The sequence below is a fragment of the Geospiza fortis genome, unplaced genomic scaffold (assembly GCF_000277835.1).
Source record: "Geospiza fortis unplaced genomic scaffold, GeoFor_1.0 scaffold192, whole genome shotgun sequence".
Taxonomy (NCBI): domain Eukaryota; kingdom Metazoa; phylum Chordata; class Aves; order Passeriformes; family Thraupidae; genus Geospiza; species Geospiza fortis.
In genome coordinates, this window is record NW_005054315.1 from 8,047,431 (window position 1) to 8,069,509 (window position 22,079).

General features: G+C 40.1%; 1 protein-coding gene across 3 annotated transcripts in view; it reads left to right on the top strand.

Moving 5' to 3' along the window:
- CHST10 (carbohydrate sulfotransferase 10) overlaps nt 1-17,117 on the top strand; it is a 25,946-nt gene extending 8,829 nt beyond the window's left edge. The window contains exons 2-7 of one of the 3 annotated variants that reach the window (XM_031056180.1): nt 3,783-3,789; nt 4,452-4,584; nt 7,349-7,446; nt 10,139-10,373; nt 12,579-12,684; nt 14,567-17,117. In XM_031056180.1, the coding sequence (XP_030912040.1) occupies nt 4,461-4,584; nt 7,349-7,446; nt 10,139-10,373; nt 12,579-12,684; nt 14,567-15,104 (1,101 nt within the window). In that variant the 5' untranslated portion in view covers nt 3,783-3,789; nt 4,452-4,460 and the 3' untranslated portion in view covers nt 15,105-17,117. Of the gene's footprint in view, nt 1-3,782; nt 3,790-4,440; nt 4,585-7,348; nt 7,447-10,138; nt 10,374-12,578; nt 12,685-14,566 lie in introns of those variants that run through there. The other 2 variants (XM_031056179.1, XM_031056181.1) reach the window with 2 other exon arrangements.
- The last annotated feature ends 4,962 nt before the right edge of the window (nt 17,118-22,079 follow it).

A 22,079-nucleotide genomic window follows, 5' to 3' on the forward strand; every position in this document is an offset into this window, starting at 1 on the left:
CACCCCTGAAGCCTGGACGCTGCCGTTCCCAGCAGTGAGGAGCGTGGGGTGCCCGCTGGAGCGGAGCTGCTGTCTGTCAGACCGGCGCGGCGTGCGGCGGGCTGCAGGGGCCGCGGGGCGGGCGCACGCCGGGCCTGCCCCGGGCCCAGGCGGGTCAGGCAGCGGTGCCGGCGCTGCTGCTGCCCTGGTCCGGGTGCACATCCCGCTGACAGGTGAACTGCGTGCGCACGGATCGCCCCGGGCCCCAGCGGGAGCTGGAGGAGCCGACACGCAGGCCTGCTAGTGCCCTCGGGAGGAGGCGAGCCTTAGGAAAGAACCAGCCTGTTACGATGTATGTTAGAGCATACATCTAAGTATGTACGCTCTAACATTAAGTAGCGCCATGCAACTTGCCAAAGGAGCATCTGTGATATATGTCAGTCTGAATTTTTTTTGAAGTAGAACAAATAGGCCAGATTTTCTTACCTGTAAAATAACATAAAGGAAGCATTGATGAAAATGAAGTAGGTTGTCCCAGTTAGCTGTTGCTTGGCTTTCCTTACCAGTTCCATTTGCAGTGATGTGAGTCATCATGTGCTGATGGGCAAGCACTTGGGAGTTTGAGCCTCCTGGCGTGTCACTGCCATCGAGGATGTGTGCAGGGACTGTCCTGCCAAGGAGCCCCTGTGCAGGCAGCATAAGCTGCAGAGCCAGAGACTGTGCACTGAGTTTTAATGCTGCTTACATCGTTCACCCTTTGTGCCATCATTCACTTGAAGACAGCAGTCTTCTGCAAAGAATGAGTGTTTATTCGAGGTAGCAGGTTACTTGTGGGCCTCGGGTCAGGCCTGCAACGCTGTGTCTTGACCTTTGGTTCATGTTTGTGTTGTGTGTTGGGGTGTGTGTGTTGGTGACCCCCTTTTTTCTCATGCAAAACCCTTCATCTGGCTAATCTGAGGGTTATGTGACAGTTTGCCTTTGTGGTAGCCCTGAGAGGGAAGGACAGAGGAATGGGTGGGGACAGGAGTTTTGAGATCTCGTGCTTCTAAAAAGTGTAAATTGCAGTAAGAGGGAGAAACTAACCAGGTAGCTGTGTATTTCATTGTGAGAAAATGGACTAAACCTTCAGCATAGTTCTTGCTTTTGTCTACTTGTAAACAAAGATTGTGTTTTAGACAACCAGAAATAGAAGACTGTTTTGGAAGCTGAAGGAGCCTTTTAAAGAGAAAACCAGAAGCTAGTACATGTATTTACTAGAAAATAAGTGCAGGAGAGGCAACAGAAATGCAGCAAGGTTAGAGATAAAACGGGATATGCAATTGCCCTATGTGAAAACAATAAAAATACTAAGGTAGAAACAGAGAAACAACATAAACACATTATTTTTTTTTAAGTACTGATTTTTGCATTTAAGTGAGCATAATGGTTGAGGTATTCCTGTCTGTAACTGTTACTGTCTGTAGCTTTGAATAGCTCTGCTTCTTGAGATCAGTGATGAGCTGCTGATGCAGATGTGCTTTAGGATGCTAGAAGTAACAGTGTTGCAACATCATAATTACATTATGGCAGATCCTCTGACAAGACTCTTACATTCATGAGTATGGTTGCAGGTTTCATGTGCACATTAAAAAAAGAAGAGTGTACAAAACTGCTTAATGTTTTCCTCTCAGCTTCCACATTTTGAAGGTTAAAAGTGGCACTTCTTATGCATGGGGCTTCAGTTCTGACCCCTTCCTGCTCTCTAAGCCTGTCCTTAAGGTGAGAATTGTACTGTTTGTAGGTGACTGGCTGAAATGCTCTCCTGCCCCTACAGCACAGGACCTGGCAGCAGGGTCCTCTCTCCACTAACTGCATTCAGGTCAGAGCACACAGCAACTGCATTTCCCATGTGATTTAACACAATTTCTTAGAAATCCAATACATGAATTACATAAGGGGATATAGATCAATAGTCCTTACTGAATGGTGTGCATCCATCACCGTTATAGAAGTGGGCATACTAGCAGGGATGCTATGAATGTTGGAGGCCTTTCTACCCTGCTTTATGTAGGACAAATATACTGAGGTAGGCAGAGACATTTGGCCCAGACTTTTCATTATACCTCTGAAAAGCCCACAGCTGATTGTTAGAGATTTTCCTCCTGCAGAGTGTTCTCTGCAAGCTTCTGTCAGTCTGCTGCATTCAGCGTTTTGGATGTTGAACGGTTCTCATGGTTTTAGCCGACCTACCTAAAAAGTAAAAAATGTCATTGCTACAATTCTATGTCTTGATATCAGATCTGAATTTTTCTTTTCTGTGAGAGCTGGAAATGAATGCAATGTCTGAGAGTAAAGGTAACAAATCTCAGTGCTTAAGTGGAAGATGGTGCATTTCATGGCAGACTGAAAAATGAGGACCTTTGAGACCTGGTAGTTTTCAGCATGGATCTTAGGGCAGGCTTGCACTAGTACAGTGATAGGGTGGGAATAACTTTTGAACTACTTAGCTGAAAAGAGGCCAGTCTGATGGAATTCCTATGATATATGTATTTCCTGGTCAACAGTTTTCCAGATCATGAAGAATAAACATGTTTGGGATGTTCCATGATCAGTTGTTCAGCCAGGGAATTGCAGCAAAAAACAGGAGATGACAAGCATTGGCTTGATGGAGGTCATAGCACCTGTAATTGTCCAAAAGACAGTTGATACCTAGGTGTGGTGTTTTCAGAAGTACTTAAAAATGGACTCATGAAAGAAGAGGGAGGGAAAGAAAGAAACTTTCAGAAGCCAAGCTGAAAAATGAGAAGATAAAAATAGGCCTGAACACTGCCATCTTAGCTATTTTTTCCCCTTTAACTGGAGATATTCAGTTCTTTTCATCCTCTTACCCATTTTTGCATTCGTCATTTCGGTCCCAAGTCTGTTTTGAACTGCTTGACTGCCTGCACAGGTTTTCAGCATATCCTGAAGATGGTTCACTGCTGTCAGCTTTAGAGAGAATTCTTCCTGGAAACATTTGCATTGTTGGAAGACGAAAGCTAGTTGGAAGAGCACTGGCACCTGTAGCAGTAGTAGTGATGTTGCAGGTGGACATGCTGGAACAACATCAAAACCAGGCTTACTTCTGTTATCGAAGCTTTGTGGGTTGAAGAAAGTGGAATACTGGTGTATGACTGAGAAACTTAATAAACACTTCCTTAGAAGTGTTAACTAACATTTTTTTTTGCATCATAACTGGGAATGAGGGCATTTGTTGTATTCCTTGGCAAATCACTTAAATGCCAGCATAGAAATTGTGATCACAAACCATGCAGACGTGACTCTCATTGAAGTTGCATGTGGCTACTTTAGGACTGAGTTTGATCCTATTGCTAGTTATAGGATTGTTGTGAGGATGTATGAGATTGTATGAGATTTTTGTATTAGATCCTCTTTGGTTAAATGCTTGGATGTCGTGTTCCATGTGTTCTCAAAAGGAAGCATTCACTGTTTTCAGCACCTAAGTTCAGCCCCTCAGGTGTCTTATCTCTCCAGCAACAGTAGAGACAATAGTGCTAGACTTTTGTAGGTTTTGGATGTGGGTTATTTTTTTATTTGCAGTGGAGCTTTCACAGATACCTAGTGTCCACTCCCATGTGTATTGCCCATCAGAAGTTGGAAATTCAGCTAAAGATACAGCCTAAAATTTTCCATTTCTCTTAGTGGCTGGGAACTTCAATCTCTTTTATCATTGGTTTCCTTATATTTAATCTTACAGTCATAGAAAAAAAATTATTAGGATAGCAGTTTCAAAAATCAGGATAGAACTGCGTGTATTCAGTCAGTTCCTGTGGGTGGTTTCTTTGCCCATTAAAACTGCAGTCTCAATTGTTTGGGTAACCTGAGGAAGTTCTGTCTTTGAGGCTTACCTGCAGGGATAGAGCTACATGTAGTAGGCAGTGCTGCAAGGAAACTGAACAATGTTTGGTCAGCTTAAGCTTAGTGTTCCAGCCTGTAATTTCTGTAGGCTGGGCAGGAGAAGAGTCCATGCTATATGTCATAAGCTGGCTTGGGATAACCAAGTATAGTGTTAATGTTACATCTACCACTGAGAGCACAGCTTTCTTCAGTCTCCCTTCCTCTCTTACAATGGGCTGTCTTGCTAAGCTGAATCAAAAAATAAACTCTTCTTTAAAAGAAATTGGGTTTTTGGTCTGTCTCCCCCAGCAGTCACAGACCGTGCAATTCCCAGCACAAGCAGGAGGGGGGAATGTGAACAAGGGTGAAGGAGTGAAGCCTCCCTTTCATAGCAACCAGTGATTGCATTGTCTCAGCCTTAATGTTGCTTAAAAATACAGCTGAATGGACAAAAAGTTAAACGTGGAATCTACTGCAATGTTTTATGACACACTTACATATTAAAGTTTTTTATTTTTGGTTATGGAAAGTATTTTTTCTAAACTGTAACAAAAATAATTAATGTGTCAATGTTTTCTCTTTCAAACAGGAAGTGCCAACTTTATATGGCTCACATGCATGCTGACAACATGCACCACCAGTGGCTGCTGCTAGCTGCATGCTTTTGGGTGATATTCATGTTCATGGTTGCTAGCAAGTTTATCACATTGACTTTTAAAGACCCAGATGGTAAGTTTAGCTTTAATGTTTGATGTGAAACAGAAAATTGAATAGTGCTTCACAAAAATATTCTTTTCTATGAAAGTAGCTCTTGGCATGTTATCACTTCTTCAGTAGGACTGAGAACAGAACAGCTAAATGTCTGGAAGTGACAGTGCTGATATTCAGTTCCATTTCTTGCTAGAAGTCTGCAAATCTAACATCACAGGAGATTTTTTTGGTGGTTAAGAACAGAAGGGATCATGTTTGGCAGTACTGTCTTGGCAGGTCTGCTTTTTCAATTACATTTAGTTTCAGTATCATGATCTACTAGGGGTAGAAGTTATGTGCAAAAACAACAGAGCACTATTACCTGTTTAAAAGTCAAAAGAGACTCAGAGGGTTCTGAAGAGTTCATTTCACATGATACTAGTTTCTGTCTTTTTGTCACTGCTTGTCTTGTGGCTGAGGCATTATGTAAAACTTGTGGAAAGTTTTATTTCATTTACAATGCACTTTGCCTAGCCACCTCTGGCCTGCTTCTTGCATTCAGTTTTATCCCCTGCTATTTGACTTGTAAACAGCTTATAGGCTTTTGCTCAGCTTAAGTAGCTGAGATGTTATTAAGATGATGAGGAATTTAAGCCATTTGATGACACCACACAGCACGTTACTTTTGTGTCTGCTGGGGAGCTGCTCTTACAAAGCCACCCTGCAGAGAGCTTTGGGTGAAGGTGATGCTATGACTTCGAGTCTTAAGAGATCTGTTTTTGCATCTTCCTAAGACATGCAAAAAATATGTAACTTTTGAAGCATTGACATTTGTGCTGTGTTTTTCAATAAGTGGATAATGGATAAATACATTTATATGTGTACCTTTATAAATAACATGCATCTATGTGAAGATTTATTGAGCAAGTCTTACAAAGGAGAAATGTAGACTAACTTAGCTTTCCTTGGACCCAGCTGTTCTGTCCTGGTACATCTGCAAATCAGCTAGTCTTACGTTAGTAGTTATTCCAGTATTTCACTCTATGCCAACTCTTGTTTCCCAGCTCAGGTATTCTTTGGGTGTTTCTTTTCATCAGAATTTGTCAGGAAAATTAAAATGTACTTAAAAAAACTAATTGCTAGAGCATAGCCTCTGCATTTATTTGCTTTTTATTATCTTGGCTTGCCAAGTTTTTTCTTTTTTTTTTTCCTATGCTGAATCTTCCACTCCTTTTGAATAGTTCTCTGAGCAGATGATACATAAATTCTTAAGCTTGTCCTGCAAAGGCATGGCTATAGTTAAGTGTATATATGTGTTGGAGTGTTTGTAATAAAACTGATTAAGGGAAAGACTTTGACTATACCAACAGAAGTTTGGAGGAAGTCCAAACAGGATGGCAAATCCTGGAGAAGCTCTTCTAGACTTAATAAAATATAACTTGTCAGAAATTTTTCTTATTTGGATGTATCTTCCCAGCAGATGCTCAATGAATCAATGTTCTTTTGTTTAAGCCTTTTACTGATGTCTTGGGTGCATGACCAATAGGAACTTCTTAAGGAGCAAGTTTCTGTCCATCATTCCTAGTATCATCTACAGGCATGCTTTTACACAATGATAGTGAAAAAATAGTTTAGCTGCTCTTTCACTGAATCAGATTACTTGTATTTTACAGAAAAGCACCATGAAGCAAGTCTGTGCACAGCAACAGTTACAGTTTCTGAATGCTTGAATGCTTCCATTGCTTTCAGTTTTAACTTGTTTTTCCATGCATGCCCTTTGTTAAAATCCAGTGGAGGCAGAGTAGAGTACTCCCTGAAGAAAAGGACATAGGCAGTGCTCACATTTTCTCAACCATGAAACAGTTAGCCCCTGTGGATGCAGATGAGGAAACATTATTCATAGAAGATTCTATATGAAGGGAAAAGTAATCCAAAATGGATGGAAATAAATTTTCAGGGAGAAAACATGTTCTTTTTGCTTTGTAGTTAGGGAAAGCTGCTTCAAATTATTTTTTATTTTTCTTCACTGTGTAGACTAAAGCTAAAACCCTGTGTTATTTTTTGGGCTTTTTTACCATTCTAAATGCAAAAGATGAAAAGGGTTCTTCCTTGCATGCTTTAATTTGGTCTCAAACTATTAGCTATCCTAAAATCACTAAAAAAGAAAAAGAGTATCAGCTGAGTTTGTTGTTGTGAGAATCTCTAAGGAAGGCCATTGGTCCAGTAATAAAGGAAGAGGGGATCTTTATTGATTATAGGTGCTTACTTAGAGTACCACAGAAATAAAAGGGTGTCCATAATGACACTTTTCTTCTTGTAAGTTTAGTAGTCTACAAAAGAAGAAACATTTTTTACTAGTGTAAGGGGAGAGAGGAACCTGATAGATTTAAGTTTTTTATTTGGATGTGCTTTGGCGAGTTCATTGAAAAATAAAAATCTCCTATGCACAGGTCCATATAGTTATACCAAATTATCTATCAATTGAGGTATTTGGATCCAAGACTTTGATATCTCTGCACACTTTTTAGGAAAAGAAAACAAACAAAAAAGCCAAGTAAAATATAATGGGTATGTTTCTTTGATAAAACTCAAAAATGAAGTTGCATCCAAAATTCCCAGAGTACATCCTTTAAAATATTCATTGTCTGTGTCTATCTTGTCTAGTACCTTTCCGTGTGGAAACAAATCCTACTGTTTTGTAAAGTTAATACAGAAAGTAAAGTTCATGTGTTTTAGTTGTAAAGCAGAAATAGTTTCTTTCCCCTCACCTTCTGTAATGCTGTTATCTCTCTCCCTTCTTCAGGCTATGGTGCCAAGCAAGAGCCATTGATTCTGACAGCTGTGACAAAAGTGGAGGAGGTACATGTGCCAGAGGAAAAACATTGGCCTGAAGAATTCCAGGTGCATACTCTTGAGATAAAGGTTATGTGTATTAAAGAGTAGAAGAAAAGAAGAGATTAAGGAAGGGCTTCCTGTTGTTAAGATGAATTGCTAGACAGGAATTATTTATTCAGGCTGTTCTATTTAGATAGAGGTGACAGAATTCATTTTAACTTCACAAAGCTGGTTTGTTACGGTAATCTGCTGTCTTGTTTCATCTGAATGATTCAATTTAATGTGTTTCCATTTCTAGGAGAAAATTGTTACAGTACTCCTTTATCAAGTCAGGACAGTCATTTTTGTTAGCCTTTTTAATGTAATGGCCCAGTTTTGGATTACTTGTGCTCTGTCTTGCCATAGTGATCAGGTTTGTGCTTGTTGAGGGCAAGCCTGTGTCTGCTCTATTCTCTTAGATTTCTGCCCAATCTCTCTGTTTCTTTTTATCACTGTCAATTTCTTCTTCGTATTTTGTGCTCTTTGTGTTTCACATTTCAGCATTTTTCCAAAGTAGAACATGAACACAATAGTAGTCAATACCAGTTGATCTTTTAGATGCATAGTTCTGTGCTTTCAACAAATTGACAATGGAACTCTGAAAATCCTTTATACAAATGTAAATTTGAGAGCAGTTGCAGAGTGTGATAAATCAATTTTTTTTTTTTTTTTGCATTAGTACATAACTCATCTTGTCTTTCAAGTATTTTTGTGATGCAGCATGGAAGGTAGGTTAGCTGTATAAGCATGATTCTTTTTGGTTTCATTTTTCAAAAGTAAAAAATTTAAGTTACCTTCAAAATACTTGGGAAAAACACTTTGTTCAATGGAAGGTAGATATATATAGAGAGAATTTTATTAGCTTTCTTTACTAGTATGGAAGAGGATAATAAGGTTTCTGGATCTAAAACAATTCCCTCTTGACTTCCTGACAGCATGAAATGTAGAGTAACAACATTAATTTTGGTTACATGCAGAAGGAATTGTTTGGACAGATAAAATAATCTGACAGACTGTTCAGATTACATTCTGAGCAGGGGGTATTGGTGAAGAATAACAAACAGAAAAAGCATAATTTTTTTTTTCCTTAAGAAAGGTTGGGACAAAAAGTAAAACAATTCCTTTTTCATAGCTTGGACACTGTACCTAAAATCATAGAATCACAGAATGGTTTGAGTTGAAAAGGACTGTTGGAAGATCGTCTAGTTCCAAGCCCTCTGCCATGGACAGGGACACCTTTGATTAGCCCAGGTTGCTCAGGGCCCCATCCAACCTGGCCTTGAACATTTCTGGGGTGCGCCATCCACAGCTTCTCTGGGTAACATGTTCCAGTGCCTGACCACCCTCATAGGAAAAAATTCCTTCCTAATTTCTGAACCTATTTTTTTTCAGTTGAAAACCATTACCCCTGTCTTGTCACTGCAGGCCCTGGTAAAAAGTCTGTCTTTCTTGCAAACCCCTTGTGAGTATTGAAAGGCTGCAGTGAGGTTTTCCTGGAGCCTTTTCTTCTCCAGGCTGAGCAGCCACAGCTGTCTCAGCCTGTCTTCATAGGAGAGGTGGTCCATCTTGGACCATCTTCATGGCCTCCTCTGGACCTTCCTTTAACAGATCCATGTCTTTCCTGTGCTGGGGCCCCAGGGCTGTGTGCAGCACTCCAGGGGGCAGCAGAGCAGAGTACAGGGGGAGAATCACCTCCACTGTGCTTTTTTTATGCAGTCCAGGGTGCAGTTTGCTTTCTGGGCTGCAAGTACACACTGCCAGCACATATCCAATTCACTCATCAGTATCCCCAGGTCCTTGGCAGGGTTGGTCTCAATCAGTTCATCCCCTAGTCTGTATTGATATTGGGGACTGCCATTCAGTTAGTGGAAAGGTGAAAAATTGTCAGTAGAAATTTATACTTTCCTATCACTCCTTAATTAATGAAGCTCCTTTTTCCTCTCACTCCACTAGTTGTGAGAAAAAAGGTGGTTGTGGTTCCTTTCTTAGTCTCAGAAAAATGAGACATGTGAAACAGCTCATCCATTTTTGGGGAGAGGTATCCTGATACTTCTTTTGTTGGTCACACTGATGCTCATTGTTCACATTTTTATTTACCTGATTTTATTTCAGCTTGGATAAATGGAAACACTAGATGCCTACAGGTGCTAGAAAACACAGAACTAGAACACACAACAACACAGAACTTTTATCCTAATTTTTTCCCCAGCCAGGTGGGTCACAAAGTATTCTGAGTTGGAAGGGACCCACAAGGATCATAGAGTCCAGCTCTTAGCCTGCACAGGACGTCCCCAAGAATCACACCATGGGTCAGCCCCATCTTCTCAGAGCTTAAAGCATAATTTACGTTGGAATTCCTGTCCTAACCTCTCAGAAGCTTTTATTACAGGTTGTTAAGATTCTGTGGGAGTTCCAGTATTTGATCAAAGCATGCTTTATCCACACAGATAAGGCTCTGCTGCTGTGCAACAGACTTAAATTGTTGTATGAAAAAGCTCTTACTACTGTATATACTACCATGTAATGTCTTAAGAGCTGAACCAAAGTACAGCAGCAGCACAGGAAGCAAACTGTTGGCTGCTCCTTTAGTTAATACATAGCAATGTTTTAATCTGGGAATCATTAGGGTGCATAGTTTGGGGATTTTTATACTTCATAATTTGATCTGAGAACTAGCCTTTAACTTTTGTTTTTTCTTTCTCCTCTGCATTTCATAAAGCCAACTGGAAAAGCTTTTTCAGGAAATCTGATCCGCCAACCCCTGGTTCATATGGAAAGACTTGAGCTTCTCAGGAATGTCTGCAGAGACACTGCATTGAGAGATCTCTCTCATACTGCAGTTTCCAAATTCGTCTTGGACCGAATATTTGTGTGTGACAAGCACAAGATCCTGTTTTGTCAGACGCCAAAAGTGGGCAACACTCAGTGGAAAAAAGTCTTGATCGTTTTAAATGGTATCTGCGTTTCTGTGGGTGTGTGGGTTTCTTTGAGGAGGAGGAGGAAATGGAATTGTTCTAACTGGGGCAACTGAAATGGATTCTTTCTGCATTTCTGTACACTGATACTTAATTTCAGCTTTTCATTTATCACAGTTGTTTCTTGTCCTTTCAAAACATCCCCTTAAAATGAGATCTGTTCATTCAGTAAAAATAAGTATTGTTATTACTTGGCTCTAAAGTTGAGTCATGACAGAGTACCCATATGCATGTAGTAGGTAGGTTTCTTATCTTTGAAGGGGTGCACTAAATTATAGAATTTGAAAGTGTGTGACAAGGTATTATAATTGCTAAGTAATAATAATATTAAATTTCTGGCTCAAGGCCAGTGACTTTTAACTAGAGACTTTAGCTATGAAGAAAGCCAGTTAAAACTTGGCAGCTCCTCTTGGTCTGTCTTGCTGAAATCTTGCTTGTGTTCTGTCAGTGAACCATCTTAAGAGTTACAAAGATTCTGAGGTGCTTAACACAATAGTTTGGTCACCAAAGGTATGTTTTAAAAGATGGCGAAAGAAGGAATAATGAGATGAATGTGTTTGAAAAATTAGCAAATTAGCTTTGTCCGTCAGCAAAGCTTTCCTAGCAAGCAGTGCTAACATTAAAAACTTTAATGTTAATTTCATCCTTGATCTATGGATGTGAGCTAAAAATCTAGCAGAGATATATGCATACCTATGTGTATGCATGTTTCTTAATACCTATGAAAGCAACACTCAAAGTAATAAATATGGAACTGTATGAGGGCATTGGAAGTACCTGCTCTTAGCATTTGAGAGATAGCATGCAAAGAATGGCTCAGAATGGGCAGGCATGTATTGGCTATGCTGAGTGGAGGATAACTCAGGTCTTAACAGCAGGGAACTTTTCACCTTGAGTTTCCTAGTTCTGTCATGTTGGATAATGATAGAAAATTGCTTCCGCATAAACACTGGTCTCTTTTGCCTTAAGCTGCCAATGCACTGGTATCTGCTGATGAAGGCTACTGCTGTGGTTGACCAAACTTTCTCTTCTTTGGGTAGTCTCAGAAGGCAGGGCTGATACTTGAGGGGGAATAATATATGCCCAAATACCTAAGTGGTATTTGGAGGTTCAGGAGGGCGAAATGCAGCTGTGGCACTATGGGGGAGCTATCTCTGCTACTGCTTGTACTGACTGTATTCTCTGAATGAATGCAAGGTATCGGTTTCTGTGAGGTGTCTCATCCAACATCTGTTGTCCACATGTGATTCACCTATGGTACCAAGAAATACAACCCCAGTCCCCTCCCCCCCCCCCTGCCCCCTCCAGAAAAAAAAAAATTGGAAAACTGAGCAGCTGAGTGGTGTGTATTATTCACTTCAGTTCTGGAAATGAGAAGGCTGTAGAGGCTTTCACTTAACAGGCTTGTTTTGTAGCACTGTGCTTGTTGCAGGTTGATATTCTGAAACGATGGTGTTGTATGAAGGCTTATGCCTAAAGCCCAAGGGGCCACATGAGATGTTTCTCAAGGTCATAAAACCTTCCAGGATCAGGATACTAAAATGAATGCAGCAGAGTTAAGTAACGTTATTTTTCTTGTCAGCTCATGTGCTTTCAGAAATGAGTGTCTGGAGACTTATGTTGTTAATTTTAGTGCCTTTTAATCTGTGGAGTAGTCTCTGATTGGAATTTTTGTTTCAGCACAGCATACTTGTTAAAAAAACTTTATGGGTCCTGAAAGCAAAGTACTTTTGCATTGAAGCAGTTCCAAAAGCAGCTCATAGCATTTATTTTTGTTGGTGGTTGAAGCTCAGCCAAAAAAACTTGTTCCTTCTGAGTTAATCCTGAAAGTCTTTATCCATTTGTATGTGCAGGCAGAGGAAAAGAGAATGGGGACACTGACGTGTGAGGAGTTACAGGCTTAGACATAATTGCTGATTAAATTTGCATAACATGCTTTTCTGAGAATTTTGTGGCCATTTGGTCTTGGACCTTGATGTCACATACCCTGTGAAGAATTTCAACAGTTATCAGCTTCGCAGTCAGAATCTCTCATAATTTAACAGTTTTAAGCGTAGTAACTTTAAATGATAAAAATAAAGAAAAGAGAAAGACATAAAACTGTCAGCCATACATGCTTGCTCATACTCACTGTTTTTTTTCCCCTTGAATGAATCACTTGCTCTCTCATTTTGATTTGTCCAGGAGCATTTTCTTCCATAGAAGAGATCCCAGAAAACATTGTACATGATCATGAGAAGAATGGCCTTCCACGCTTGTCCTCTTTCAGCGACTCTGAAATTAAAAAACGGTAAGTGGCCCTGCCAGTGAGTATGGGAGGGGTTTGAGGTCAGTGGTGTTATGAGCAATCAAGGGTACTGCTGAAGTCTGTGTCTGAAACTCAGGGCAGCAGGGTTTCTGTGCCACCGCTTGTATTATGGCACTATTCTGTTATCCTCACAGATGTTGCTGTTTCTGCCTTCCTACTGGCTTTGAAGGAGAGCACCAGTGTAATTTGTGATATAGTTAGGTGAGCCAACCAACTCCCTGGCATATAAAGTTTCTGTAATTCAATGCCTACCTAGTTGTTAGATAGCTGACCTTCAGAACAGAAGGTTTAATTGGACAGCCCATCCTGACGTCTCATATGGTAAACCTTACTGCCTACAGGTAAGATTGTCATTGCAGCAGACTGACTTACTGAGACGAGCTGGTTAGATTTAAATTGTTAGTGCTTCTTAGCCCCAGAATATTTTCCATTCAGCTGAACCACTTTGTTTTCCTGTTTAAGTGCTTCTGGTTATTTTCAGAGCCAAAAAATACTCTGCAATAGAACTTCAACATTACTTTGGCTAGATTTTTAACTGTGCTTGCTCTCATCTCTACGAGAGCCTATGCCACATATAATCCTTGTAAGGGGTGGCAGCATGGAGAGAACAGGACATAGGATGACAGTGGACACTTGTAAGCCTCTTCTTGCATGGGTGTCTGTGCATTGCACCATTCTGAAGAGTCAGTCCTTTATACATGTGTCACATGTTAGTAGACATGAGCTCAGAGCTCAGCCCAAGGGGTTTTGTTGCGTGCAGTGGCACAAGGACATTTATCACAGCTGTGCCTGTAGAATTGGGGTCACTTGATTGTGTTCATATTGTGTAAAGGAAAATATGGTCACTGCATTCTTGAGAACATGGATCTGTTTCCCTCCCTGTGAACAGCCCTGTAGAAAGGAACTGTTCACCTGGGGGTAAGCCCTAGTTAGGATATATGAAGTTGAATCCATTATTGCTTGGGTTGCTGTGTTCTGCTCAGCACAGTAGCTATGCTGGAGGTGTTTAACATGGGTTCGGGTTGGATCTGAAATTACCAGAGTTTTAGGTGTGGAAAGCAGGATGGTGTGGATCTGTTGACTCAGTTCGCTGACCTCTATCTAGCCCTGCCTGGCTAGGAGTAAGTCTGGAGTATCTGAAGTATAATGCAAGTGGTGTACAGGCTGAAGAGTCTATCCATGTCCAGTCCATCCATCCTTATTTCAGTGAGGACTGGGCTCTCAATCTCTTTTCTTAGCTATTTATTGAAATAAACTTTATTTTCAATTTATTCCTCCTACAGATAATCTGACTACAAAATATTACATATTACAGTATCACAGTAATACATTAAATTCTGTTGAAAACTGTGGTCTCATGTTTCAGTGGTGCTCTCAGCCATTATTGAAAGCATGACAAAACATCAAAAGAAAATACCATTCTTAACTTCTTTGTACTTAAGCAGCAATTTATCTAACTGCCTGCCAGTGAAAAATGCAGCCTTCTATATGCATTTAGCTGCACCAATGCACTTTTCTCCATGTCCTTAAGTATTTTGGTTTTTTGAGCTTGATCATATGACATTACAAATATCTTTAACTTATAGCTCTCAGTGTCTTTTGTCTCCTGTTTATTATGGATTGAGATAAGCTAAACTCCTCCAGTTTGAATAAAATGTGAAAACTAGGATTACCCATTTCTTCTTTGTGCTGTATGTAAAAACTGCTAGTAAGAAGACAGAAATATTGTGTCCTATTGATTATAATATTGATACAAGTGCTCTAAGATTAATGTTGCTGTGTCTGTGGTCAGAGTTCATGTACATTTTGTAAGTATAGGCTAACACTTTCCTTAATTATTTAATTTTTTTCTTCCTCTGTTTAGACTGAATTTATACTTCAAGTTTTTTATTGTTAGAGATCCATTTGAAAGACTTATTTCTGCGTTTAAGGACAAGTTTGTGCACAATCCTCGATTTGAACCTTGGTACCGGCATGAAATTGCTCCCGGTATCATCCGTAAGTACAGGAAGAACCGCACAGAGACCAAAGGGCTGCAGTTTGAGGATTTTGTGCGCTACCTGGGGGACCCTAATCACCGATGGCTGGATCTTCAGTTTGGTGACCACATCATTCACTGGGTAACATATGTGGAACTTTGTGCTCCCTGTGAAATCACATACAGTGTGATCGGACACCACGAAACCCTGGAGGACGATGCTCCGTATATCTTGAAAGCAGCTGGCATAGACCACTTGGTATCATACCCTACAATCCCCCCAGGCATAACAGTGTACAACAGAACAAAAGTAGAGAGGTATTTTTCAGGAATTAGCAAGAGAGACATAAGACGCCTCTATGCACGATTCGAAGGCGATTTTAAACTCTTCGGTTATCGTGAGCCTGATTTCTTGCTTAACTGACACCTGGGATAAGATCTGAAAAAGTGTCTCATGGATTAATCTAATCCTATGTGAATACCAGCTACAACACTGGCAGAGCTGAGAATGACCATTTGTTTTCTAGCTTTTTGATGTTGCTCCACTTTTCAGTGAAATATTTGTCATATGAACAACTAGGGGCTTACAGTTGTTGTTTCCTGACCATGTTTTCAGTACATTATTGCAATCTGTTAGGAATTATGTCTCTGTTATCTAAAATACAGAATTTGACTTCTCCCCTCTTCCCTCCAGGAAAAAAGAGGGAGAACAAATGGGCTATGATCTTCCTCTCCTCCCAGGCAGAATGCCACTTTTGAAATGTTAAGTATTTGTAAAGGTGACAGTTTCTCTGTAGGTTAACCCTCACATGTGGGTAAACATAATGATTCTTGCTCATGAGAAAGTCATGTAGTCTCCCATGACCTTTGTAAATGAGAGGCCAGTACAAGACTAGAAATTAATTAAATGCTTGACAAATATAACCATCTAGGTTCTGTCATGTGGCTGCTACAATAACGCTGATCTAATCCCATTCTTGTTTGTCAAAAAATGAACCTAATTAGACAGAAGCTTTTAGGGATGTACAAAAATGAACTGGTTCCCACATCCCAATTGTCTCTGTATTTTTGTCAAGTGTTTATTGTATTTACTACTGGTGTATTGAGCCTCATAATTCTACTTTTGATTTTCAATATATTATTTAACGCCTGGTTATGTAAGTTATGTGAGAACACCAGCTGCAAGTGGAGCATAGAAGAAATATGAAACTGATAAGGAAACTGTTAAGAAAAATTAATTTAAAGTATCAGTTGTATTTGTGGGAGCACATATAATCACAAGATGCTTTCACACAATTTAACTTGTCTTTTCTTCTAACAGTTAAGATTAATAAAGAAGTTACAAAAGAAAGATGTCATATTAAAGAGCTGCTTACTTGGATTAAAGATCCACCTTTTTCTTATATCCAGCCTTGCTCAGTTCAGTACCTCAGATAACAGAAAGTTTATCTCCTCTGAAAATTCATCTCCCTTCTGCTAAAGGAGAGAAGGAGACAAGATGAATCCCTGATTTTTCCAGTGATTCACTGCCACGGTGTCCCAAGTCAAAAATTACTGACATTTATGTTACTGATATGGTAAATTAGCTATTTGCCAAAAGTTTAAATGTTGCCTAAATTTGTGTACCCATTTTATGCATTAAAAAAAAAGAACTGAGTTGAGTGGATGCAGCCATCATATTTGCTTGTGCTTGTATTTTGTCTTATAAAGAGCAGTCTCTTGTCTGAGTTCACCAGCAATAAAAATCAGTGTGCTGCCAGAGGAGGGATAGACCAAATATCTGAAATACAGGAATTGCTCTGTCACAGTGAGCATGTGAACTGTATTTTTTAAATCATAGTCCCAAAAGATTTATTTTCAGATCAGCATAATGTTGCTGGCTAGAAATGCTAATGATGGCCAGTGCTATGGAATCTGTTTTTAAATCCAGCCACTGTATGTTTTTGATAGCTTTCTGTATTAACACAGGAAGCATCTTGCACTTGTGTAAAAGGAAAGCTGTGCCAAGCTGACATGTGCTGCTACTCACACACAGGAAGCCCTGTTGTAGGTGGAAATTATTTCAGAAAGATCTCAACAGATGACCTGAAATAAAGAAGAAGAATCATTAACTGGGCATTGTTAGCAAGAGAATAATCCAGGGTGGCAAAGTTGAAAGGTAGGATATTTTTTCAGGTTGGTTTGGTTTGGTTTTTTTAACAATTACAGTGCCCTAACTTGTTAGTTCTTAACCAATGATAAAAAGATGTTAACAGCTCCAAGTTTTTCTGTAGTTTTCTTAATATGGAAACTTAGCAAAATGCACTGATAAATGCATTTTGGAGCTAATAACCTGATGGATTGCCTTGCTGCCAATTTGAAATGTAACAGTGAAAAATGTATAGTAAATTCAGGCCTTAAAAGTTTAATAAAGTAGAATTGTTTTCCTCTGAAAGTATAAGCTGCTGATCCCACAGAAGCCCAATGTTTTTCTTGGTAAATTACTTAATTTATTGCTTGCTTAAAAATTGCCAGATGAAAAGTGCTACATAAATATTAAGTAATAATATTTTTTTTTCTGATAGCTTTGTCTGCATTGAATTCTGAGCTCTGAACAGAGCTATTGACTGACCTAGGCAGAGGTGTATAATCCTCTCCCATCTCTGTGTTCCCATCTTTTCAGGCTGGAACTGGAATGCATGTTATCATTTCTTCAATTCAATTGTGAAGTTTCTCCATTCAGTTATATGTTTCTGAACTATATTTTCTTTCTAGAAGTGTGGGTTTGGTTTTTTTTCCTTACAGGGCTGAAGTAACAACAATTTTGGCACATCTTTTGAGGAAACTTGTATACCATGACGGTCCTTGGCAGGGCTCTCCTTAAACTGGTGCAGTGCAGGCAGGACAGTCAGAGTGTGTTGTGTTAGGGAGGAGGCTCTTGCCACACCAGTTATGATAAATTAAATGCTTGTGCTTTGTTTCAGCTTGATTGTACTCTGCACAAGGCTTTTACAAATGTAGTCTCAGTGGCATGCACAAACATCATTTGGCTGTTCAGATGTTATTTGCGTACCACTTTCAAACTGCAGATGATATTTATATCATATTTTTGGAACTGCTGGCCCAGATTATTCTTTCTCCTTTCTTATTATTGTTACAGCTTCAGAAAACAAATTCACATCCTTACTTTGTGCATCTGTGTCTCTTTGTTGTCTCTCCTCAGCAGCTTTTGAATCCTTTGGCCCATTTTAACCACATTTTGCAAAGGAAACTCAAGGAGTAGTGAGTTGAAGTAATTTTCTTGAAAATAGGAGGAAAAACACTCCTTGTACATCAGAGAATCCATACTGTGTGTTGACTTTAGCAAAACTGCAGACAGGAAAGAGTTTTACTGGATCTGCTCATATGGAGCTTCTGGTTTCTAATGGACTCCCCTCCCCAGTGCTCCCTACAGTCTGGCCTCTTATCTCAGCTAAGACGAAAATTAAATTCAATTGTGTTGCATGGGTCTGTTATCTTCATGTTCCTAATAAAATTGAACTGACTGGGTTTTTTGAGATCTTGGGAGTAAGAGGGTTTGTCTTGTGAAAATGGATTCAGAATTCACTTGCTTGTGAAACAACTTCTATAGGGTAATGCCTATCCCCTTTCCTTTTCACTTCAGCACGCGGTGCATTGTCACTGCTGTGCTTTCTGATTGCGTGCCATGAAGATGTTTTTCTGTAGTTAAAAATACATGTGCTTTTTTTTTTTTGAGGGAACTGTTCTGTCAAAGAAAATGTCTCGCAAATATGTATTCTTCCCAAAAAAAGCATGTTGTTTTCTGATTCATGCGCAAACACTGCCCTGTTTGTACTGGGGGTGAGGCTCCCTGCTGCTCTGTTGTGTCTCCATCCTCAGATTAGGGAAGCCATCAGACAGCTCTGGCTTTTGTGCAACATCACTTTTTCCTTGAGGTGTTAATAACTTTGTTGGCTGGGAAAGCAGCCTTTGATCTTATCTGTGCTCCAGAAAGTTTGCTGAGAAAAAGAGCGATTATATAGGGATTGCTTAGGCTTATTTTCTCAGATGAAAAAGGATGTCTTGTCAGTGTATCTGCCTGTATCTGATATCTCTTAATTGACAGAGAGAGTGGGAATGATCTTTCAGCTTAATGGCCTTGTAGTGATTTATGCTAAGCCCCCATCCTAGTTTTTGTTATAGCAACATGAAGGGACCTGGAAGGAAGTGTAAAATCAACATGTGCTTATTTGAAATGTGAGGGTGCAGAGGAAACTTGACATGGGAGTTGGTTGCTGGAGATCTATTGTGTCCATTTACTTGTTACATGTCATCTGCAGATCTGGTGTGGATTCTTTGTGGCCTGTGCTTGAGAAGATTTATGCAAGGCAGAAAGAGGCTTGTGGGTGGTGGAAAATTCCCTTTCAGCCTAAGTTAGCTGTGCGTGTTCCTGGGCTGCTGCCGTGGGGAGGTTTTAGAAGGAAATGATCCTATTAGCAGCAAAGCCTGCAGTGCTTGGGCTGGTGAACAGAGTGCCTCCCTCCTGGAGGAGGAGTGACTTTGCTCCCACTGATGCGTGCAGCCAGCTTTGGTGCTGCCTTAAATCTCTATTTTTGTGCGTTTAATGCAGTTGTGTGCAGCTGAGCTGTCAGCTTGGTTTGCTGCGTGTGGCAGCAGCCTGAGGTGACTCATCTCTCTTTGCCACCAGAGCAGCTCTGAGAGGCCTGCAGCCTGTTTTGCTATGCAGCAGGAGACATTTCCCTTATGAAGAGAGCAGCATTAAGCCTGCAGCCATGAAGCTGGTGGCAACTGGCTGGTGTAAGCATGAAAATGGTGCTATTTGGGGCTTCCTGATGAAAAAAATCATCATTTTCCCTTTTAATCCGGGCAGGAGTGAAAGGGAACAAAGATGTGTGTTTGCTTTGAGTCATGAAAAGGAGCCATACTGTTAGAAACTCCAGACTGGTAAACCCAAGGAGGGCAGAGTCTGAGAGAAAAAAAGCCATGGGCAGTTTTTCTAAGGCCTCCAGAGATGCTGAACATGTTGAAGGAGAGTTGCTGCAGCTTCCTGAGAGGTGTCAGAGGAGCAGATGCTGATAGGACAGCATGCACATGGCAGCCTGAAAGTGTGAAGCATCTACTGTGGGTATCTGTTTAAAACAACAGAAAGGAGGAAAGAAAAAGAAAAGGTGGGAAGGAGATAATGAAAAAATAATTTTTCATTATTTTTTGCTGGAGGCAGCACCCCTGGAAATAAAGTACTCAGTCTTACTGCCAGAAACATGCCAACTGCTGTTGTCATCTTATTGCAGAGATTCCATACAGCTGTATCCTTATTGCAAAAGTTTCATACCTTCTTGGTGTTTCTCGTGGGCAGTTCCTCCAAGCACTAACTCTTCTCCACAAAGTAGCCAACTGACTCCAGTTCCCCTCTCAGCTAACCAACCCACTCTTTTATAGCACTCTTCTTCTCATTGGTTACAGCTGTGGCCTGTTAAAGTCAGGCCTGTCCTAATCTTTGATAATTGGCCCAGCTGCTACTCCTTAGGGGTAAGATTGCTTTCTACACTATTTTCTCATATTCTGTCCCCCTACAAACTGCCCTGGATGTGCACAAATAATTTCTGAGCAGTTTGCAGGACCAAAGTAAATCTGCAAGTGGGAAGGTAAACCATGATCATAGGGGATCTATAGGTGCCTCTGGAAAGTGACTTAATATTGAGAAGCTAGCCAAGGCTCCCAATTGTGCCTAAGTAAGTGGATCTCATCTAGGAAAAATGCATAGCTATAGTGAAAGCATACAAGTAGAAAAAGCTCTTGGGGGATAATTAGCTCTCTCAACAACCAAGTGTTAGGCACCTGCTGTGATTTAAGAAATAGGAACATTTTCTCTTGAACATCTTTTTTTCCTATTCTCTGCAGCCTGTCTGTTTGCTTCAGTTTTCTTTCCTGTGTCCTGAGAGGTCTTTGGATGATACACCACAGTAGGACACATCATTCTTCTGTTGTCAGAAGGGTGGAAGAGGCTGTAGAAAATACAAAATGTTCTCCATAATTTTGAGAAACACAAGAAAAGTACAGGCAGTTTTTATCAATCATGAATGAACTTCACTGGTGACTGAAACATGAAGATTGCATGGGTTGCTTCTTAGATGTTTCATGTGTTGGGCAGAAATCCACTTAGGGAAAAATTATCACTGTTCTGTTTTTCTTGATGTTTTGAATAACTCCCAGTAAGGTTTTACAGCAAGTAAAACTTGAAGTTTGCCATATCATAAAGCTTTAATTTGGATTCACTTGTTTTGCTCTTATTCCCCTGTAAGTATTTTGTTAAGAGTACAGACTCTGCCCTTAGTCAGTTTCTTTGATTTCTGACTGTTCTTTGCAATGCTGTAGCACTTGTACCTGTGAAAAGGGAATGATCAAGAAGAGCAAATACTGTGGAGAGAACAGGACTCCAAAGCAGACCTTTATTTGTATGCTGCTTCCATCAACAGCATCTGCTTTCATTATCTTTTCAGTCTAGTTCATTGCTGTAAGACCCAATGGGGTACATATTTGTGGTTAAAGCTACAGATTTCAAAATGTGTAAGAGAAAAGGGATTAGGAACAGTGTTGCAGCAGGAAAGGAAGAAACTGCATGAGGAAAGGGCTTCTACACCCCCTTTCACAGTTCCAAACCTTTGGGTCCATCTTGTATACTCTTGTTTGACATCTTTTAGGACATAGGTTCTTGGCCTTACAGGAAGGTGGCGTGTAGTGTAGCTGCCTTTCTCAGTGTCTCAGTTGCATGCTTGCACACACTTGCTCTTCTCTGATGGAATCAGGGAACATTCTCATAGGTGAGACCTTTGTTCCATCAAGTGTTACAGTACTGCATAGCAAAGATGGAGCAAAGATGTTATTTCCCCTTTCTGAGCAGTAACAGTGTGTTCCTTAATTCTCTTGACTACCAGAGAGTATAAACATGATTTCACTTTTCTGGAAGATGACCAGTGATAACAGCAGTGTTTTTAATCTTAGAATGCTGTTTAAATGCATCTCTGTGTGACAGCAAGGTACTGCAGTAAATTGTAATTGGTTTTTGTGGGTTTAGAGTTGACTTAATAGATCATTGGAAATGCCATTTTGATGGAAAACATCTTAGGTGCGTTGCTTCTGTCTCTGTGTAAGGATCTGTCATATGATTGCTTACCAGTCAGAGGAAAACAGCTTCATTAGATAGCAATGCTTTTTTATTGTAATCCTCTTACTTCTGGATTTGGATCTTAAAATACAGCATGGTAGATTTGTCTTGTGTACTTCCCTCCTGTTCTGAAGTAGTAGTGGCAGAAATTCCATACCTCTGTTATTTTGGGAACTCTTTTCTGCAGCTTCTAGTTGAAACTGTATCAGGTTTAAGCACTTTGCATTGGAAAGT